This window comes from Abramis brama (genome assembly GCF_963993115.1).
Source record: "Abramis brama genome assembly, chromosome: 17".
In the NCBI taxonomy this organism is placed as follows: Eukaryota; Metazoa; Chordata; class Actinopteri; order Cypriniformes; family Leuciscidae; genus Abramis; species Abramis brama.
In genome coordinates, this window is record NC_139979.1 from 18491843 (window position 1) to 18498332 (window position 6490).

Consider the following 6490-nt stretch of genomic DNA (forward strand, 5'->3'; position numbering starts at 1 on the left):
CAAAACTTTATCTGTGCACCACTACAAAACTTTTTTTTTTTTAACAGTTCTTGTCCCAAAGTAAATGAGAATGATTTATATACAATACATTGTATTATTTATTTGAAATAGAAATTGCATCAAGCACTGATCAAATCAAAGGTTTGTATTTTTTTCTGTAAGCAAAACTCCCTATCAGACACAGACTCTCACTGAAGGCCTCTATATGAGCACATGATTATATCTTATTTACTTCCGCACTAAATTTAGAGCAACTGAAAACAGCTTTGTGAAAGTGAAGCTCATATAGAGTTCAGCTGTCCTGCAGTGAGCATCTGTGTATGATGGGGAGTTATCAGCCTTCATATTTCCAAATTATTTATCTTCTAATATCAGCTTTATTGGAATGCAAAGGTAAGAATCATTATGAAGTCAAATTCCTTTTACCAACATATAAATATGCAAACATAGAGATATGCATAATATCAATTGGGTGTGTAAAGGCAGCATAGGTGTGACATGCATATGATCAGTGTCATTCAGGCTACATAATGGTTAATTGTTTGGAAATTTTATTTGTGCTAACAAACAGCTTCTGTTCTAGCTAGTATGTAAAAATTTAAAGCAAAAAAATTATTTCCTGAGGACAGTCTTTTTGTTTTTTTAATAAACACTGTTTGGTGTGCAAAGACTTACCCAATCTATACATTTATATAAAAATGATCTAAAAGTCAATGGAAATACTTTACATTTAGGTTCTATAAGTTAGCATTAGTTAATGCGTTTTCTAACATTAACAACAAGCTATACATTTGTTACATTATTTATTCATATTTATTAATGATAGTTGATTTAAAAAAAACAACAAAAAAACATATTTTCATTGTTACCTCTGGTCCATTAAGTAATATTAACAGAAATAACTTAAAAAACTGCTTTTTTTGATGTATTAGTAAATGTTTAAATGATCATTTACTAATATTAATAATTACTTTAGAAGTATTTTTCATTGTTGGTTCATGTTGACAAATGTAGTTAACAAATGGAACTATATTTTAAAGTGTTTCCAAATCAATTTATGGAATTTTATACACTGGTAATAAAAAGGATCATTTCAGAAAATGATTTTTTTTACTATAAACCCTGTGGTGGTTTCCTATCCATGTATCAGTTCTCTCAGGATGTCTCGTTTCTCTTTTTAATTTCCCTTTAGCTCAGACAGCGAGACCATGCGAGCAGGTCCATCAGTTAAACATAAACTCTCTTCAGGGCGACTATATGTCTATTTCTTGCCTAACCACAACCCATCCGCTGGAGTCTCTGACAGTGAAACTACGCAGAACCGACCCGGTTAAAGACATCCTAAAGTATTCAAACAACTCTCCAGCATTAGAGCATCAGAGATGGTCTGTGAGAAATGATGCTGGAAATGTTACACTTTACCTGAAAGACATCAGTTCATCCGATAAAGGACATTATGACTGTCAGGTCTACAATGATGGGGACTGCCTTAAAGCTACTCAATTTAACCTGAGTGTCATAAGTAAGAATGCAATTTTTTTCAATCAAGCTAATAATCCTCATTGGAGAGCCATTTACATATATAATATGAATGCTAATGTGTTTCTCTGGTTTCAGAATGTAAAACTTTGGACTCTTTTCATGCAACGCCAAAGACGTCAGTGTTGCTGCCATGCTCTGAACATCCACTGCAAAACAGAACTGATCAAGTAACTTGGACAATCGTTACTGGTGACAAATCAAAAAAGATAGACCAATATCGTCCTCCACACAAGCCCTCAAACAGCACAGAGAGAGACCCGAAGCCTCTGTATGAGAGAGCGAGAATACTAGGGAATGGATCTCTGTTTATAAGGGATGCAGTAAACACTGATGGATTATGGTATCGGTGCAGAGTGAGTGAAAAAACCTGCTATGAGGTGAAGCTGGTAATAAAAGGTGTGTTTTCAATCCAGAATTTTAGAATTTAATCTAATTAATCAATATCACGCAGGCAAGTGCTGTTGTTCCGGATAACACAGCCACGCTAACATTTATATCAATGGCACGGCCGTGATGTTGCTTTTACATGACAAACATCAATAAACACGTTAATTTAGATTTTACTAACTAAAATTTTAACCACAAAAAGGCCAGGTGGTATAATTTTGCTCCACCAATGAAAATAGTGCCAAACAAGCTCAAAGCAGAATTAACTATTGCATCACTGAGCAACAGATTCCAAAATGAATCAGTTTAAACTAATTATTTGTGAGAATAATTCAAAGAGTCACTTGTCGCCACCTATTGGCATAATAATAATATGCAGAAAGAGCCACTGAAAAATCTTCACCACTAATGCACAAACTGACAGTCTACTTTGTATAAGACAAATGGGTTAACATTTTTATTATTGTCTAAATATCTTCTGAGAATGTTATTAACATTAACAAAGTCTCTAAAAAGTCAAAAATAATTACTATTATAGGCTGCTGTGTTTATAAAAGGAGTGTTAAATCTAACCCTAATTTTTTTTGTTTTGTTTTTTTTACGTAAAATGTTTGAAATTTAATTATAGATTATGGGATCTCTCATTCGACAACAAAACTGGAAACACTCTCCACAACTTGTTCTACCTGTCACACAGGTAAGACAAGCACCTATAGTGTGTGTGTGTGTGTGTGTGTGTGTGTGTGTGTGTGTGTGTGTGTGTGTGTGTGTGTGTGTGTGTGTCTGTCTGATCAAAATATCCTAATTAAACTGATATTTAATATGCTCTTTTTTGTGTCAACCTCAGCTTACAGTCGTGTTGTCCAGACTGAAGGCAACATTGATGCGAGTTCAGAAGTGACAACTAATCTGACAGCACTAGTGATGGTCACAATAGTGTCTCTGTGTGTCCTCATTACACTGATCATATGTGTGATTCTTTATTTCAAAAAACGAAGGAGCAATATCAACAGACAAAGTAAGTCCTCAACTGTAGTTCTGAAAAGTTTAACACTGTTGAATTGTCACTGTCATAGCAATGGCTTATTGGAAAGGAGAAAGGAAGTGATGACTGATATTGTCATCAGAACAGAGTTTATATGTTTATATAATACTTCCTGTTATATATTTATCCTTGACTAACTGAGCAGTTATTCAAACAGAAACCAGGATCAGCAACACTGCAAACCCTCAAACATTTGCTGGTTTTGCAGATGTTTTCCTTCAAATTAGTGATTTTAAAAGTAGATGTTCCTTCTGCAATTGTAAGATGTGATATTAGTATGTCAGTGTGTCAGTAAGGGAATGTTAATTGCTAAATGTATAAAGATTTAGGCGATTTTAAGTCTTATGGGTGTGTTTAGATGATTGATGAGGTTGTGTTGCAATGAGAAGTGAAATGCAGCCTGAATGTTAAGATGTTAATGTTAAGAGTGCAAAAAAAACACTTCAAGGGGTGTACAATCCGTATCCCGGTGCTCTGATGTAGTGATAATAATTTGACTCATAAAAATGTATCAAACCAAGGCACTCGAGTGTTTAAGTAAATGTATATTAAAAGCCTTTATTTCATCATGGCTTAGGCAATTAAAAACTTTTTTCAAATGGCCGCATATCGACGCATTTAGACTAATGAGCCTTTCTTTGTGGTGTGGGTAGCAAACACACTCTGAGTCATTTTATGCAGCAATGGTAAGTCATGTGACAATCACCTGATTATGTAATATAGAATAGTCACAAGAGAGAAGAATTTGTTAGATAAATAAAGACATATCTCACCAAAACATAATTAAAGATATATATAATATAATATAACATTAAAGTGTAACAAATCAGAATCAACAATGTATTCCATGTTGGAAAGAAAATACATTTTAAAATATTATAACTTTTGTACTATATAATGATGGTTGAAGTTGACCTGATGGTAAAGTACCTCTTTTTCATCTTTTGTAGCAACATCAAATTGCCGGTTCTCTGCATATTATTCCCAAATTGCAGATGGTAAGTGACATTTGTTGTAAAATGTTTAGAAGACATATAAAAATGTAACTGATGACAGTCTTTTTTTTTTTTTCTGACAGGGATTGATGGCCCATTGTATTCTTTAGTGGAACGAAGCACAGGAACCATGACCTCCTGTAAGTTACCACAAAGTATTATTTATATCATTAATTGTATATGAAAAAAAGTGTTATCAGTTCAAACAACACATTAAACAAAACTTAAATAATTGCAGGTGGTCAAAATAAATTTTGGAACTTTATCTCCCAACAGTTGTAGCTGAACAAGCAGAAGCTCCAGCATGTATTGTAAACCATAACGTGTATGAACATTGTGAAATTAATAATTGTGAGGCTTTTTAATGTTTTTTGACATGACCGTCTTTGAGTAATTCCTAATTTGGTAAATTAGTCGCTAATTATAATAAAGGGGAAAATCTGTCATACAAACAAGTTTTGGGTGACACTCACTATGATTTTGTTTTATTGTTTTTTAATCCTCTAATTTGAAACTGTTATGTTGTCATTACTTTTTAAATCCCTAGTTTTTTCAAATTCAACTTAAAGATGGTCAAAACAACTATCAGCCATTTTTTATCACCACACTGTCTGACTGAGAATTGTTTTGTGAAGGACAGTCATAGCATGATACAAACTGATGATTTTATAACTGATGCAAGAATTAGAGAGTTGAAGACATAAATAGACATTACAGATTCCAGTCTCATCAGCAGCTGGTTTATCAAGTGGTTTTTGTTTTGTTTTTTATGAAGAGTGGAAGGTAAATTCATCAGATACATTAAACACATTTAAGAATTAACAGTATACGGGTTGGGTTCAGTTCTTGTGAAAAGCTTATTGTGGTTTTCCATGTTATTAATGTCACGTTATCGTGTATTAGTTTAATTATTTTTCTTAAGAAATCTGGACAGGTTGCACATTAAGATTTCATCATCACTTTCATGTGAAACCATCTAAAACCATCATTTGGTATACCAGAAGTATTTCACAAAGAGTCAAATCCACACCCTTCACACACACAAACACACACACACACACACACACACACACACACACACACACACACACACACACACACACGCAGCGTATCACTGATCCATCCCAATATGGAAATTATTGCTTAATATCAACTGTCACACACTATTTACACATTGCTGAAATTTTTCAAAGGAGGGGTCAGGTTTGTGAGTTTAATGCCTCTGGCAAATGTTCATGAATGACTATTACAATGAAAATGCTTTTATATATATATATATATATATATATATATATATATATATATATATATCATTTAACAAATAAAACAATTTCAATGTACATACAATTACAGCCATGGGCAGAAGACCATGCTGCATTTAAACACAATATTCACTTAATTGGAACTGCAACAAACTGACTCAAGTGTCCTTCTCTGTTACTTTTATATTACTTTGAGAGTCTTTGCCGTCACCGTGGGTGCCTTTTCCAGACATGTTTATACTCTAAGAGATGTAACAGGTTTGACAGTTTTTTTAAAATTCAATTTGACATTATTACAAGTCTTGTGCTCGAAGGTTTTGAAACTACAAGGTGCTTGCTATAATTTAATAATTATATTTCTATAATCTACTTTAGTTCAATTGTTTACAAAATCAAGGTAAGAGTGGTGACATTTTTTAAATTATCCCCTAAACAAAACTTCAATGGCAATGACATAGGACAAAGTTTTATTTATTTAATTCAGTGCCGCTAGGAGAAAACTTGATAACAGGGGTGTGATGCATTTTAATTCACACATTTTGTATAATGGCTCTTGGATTTTTTTTTTTTTTCTCTCCATCAACTCATTTATTATAATGTTTTTATTGCAATACACAATTTAACAGACTTAAAGAATGACACAGACATATAAATACAGGGATACAAATGGAGACATTTGGATTTTCTATAGTTGTTCATTATTATATGACTGAAGCTATTCCCTCTTTGGTAGGCTATGTTGCATGTCTGAGCTAAAACTGCTTATCAAACTACATTAATACCAGTTGTGTCTTGTCTGGACGACGATGATGCAAACTTGTTAAATATGTACTTCCAGTGTGCATCCAATAATTACAGAGTGACACATCAAATTATATAGGAGGACTTTAAGATAGGATTGAGGTGAATGTTATATATTACTCACGAGTCTGGTTACCTCACTTGAGTTTGACTCTTCCTCACCTTGCATTAAAAGCTCTATATTACACATTTTTAATTATTCAAAATATTTATTTTATTGTTTATTATATTTATTTAATTTTAAGGCTTAATTAATTTTTCCATATGGAGATCTAAATTGAGACAATACAAATATTATTTTCTTTAATTTGTTTTATCTTGTTGTTGTTATTATTATTCATGAGATCAGCTTTACATGTAACCTACTAGTACAGGCAGAATATATACAATTTAAAATTCAACTGTGAAATTGATGTGATCTTGAGTAGTTTATGCAGTCACATTTCTTAACGTCCTCC

At 32.7% G+C, this 6490-nt stretch overlaps 1 protein-coding gene across 2 annotated transcripts; it reads left to right on the top strand.

Moving 5' to 3' along the window:
* The first annotated feature begins 261 nt into the window (after window positions 1-261).
* Window positions 262-4796, top strand: LOC311067495 (uncharacterized protein). 2 transcript variants are annotated; one of them, XM_084089395.1, is made up of 8 exons: window positions 262-393; window positions 1193-1522; window positions 1618-1938; window positions 2558-2626; window positions 2777-2947; window positions 3925-3972; window positions 4053-4109; window positions 4246-4796. In XM_084089395.1, exons 1-8 carry the CDS (start codon window positions 321-323, stop codon window positions 4332-4334), a joined length of 1158 nt encoding a protein of 385 aa, XP_083945521.1. In that variant the 5' UTR covers window positions 262-320; the 3' UTR covers window positions 4335-4796. The 2 variants fall into 2 exon arrangements, with proteins under 2 accessions (XP_083945521.1, XP_083945522.1); XM_084089396.1 differs by lacking the exon at window positions 2558-2626.
* The last annotated feature ends 1694 nt before the right edge of the window (window positions 4797-6490 follow it).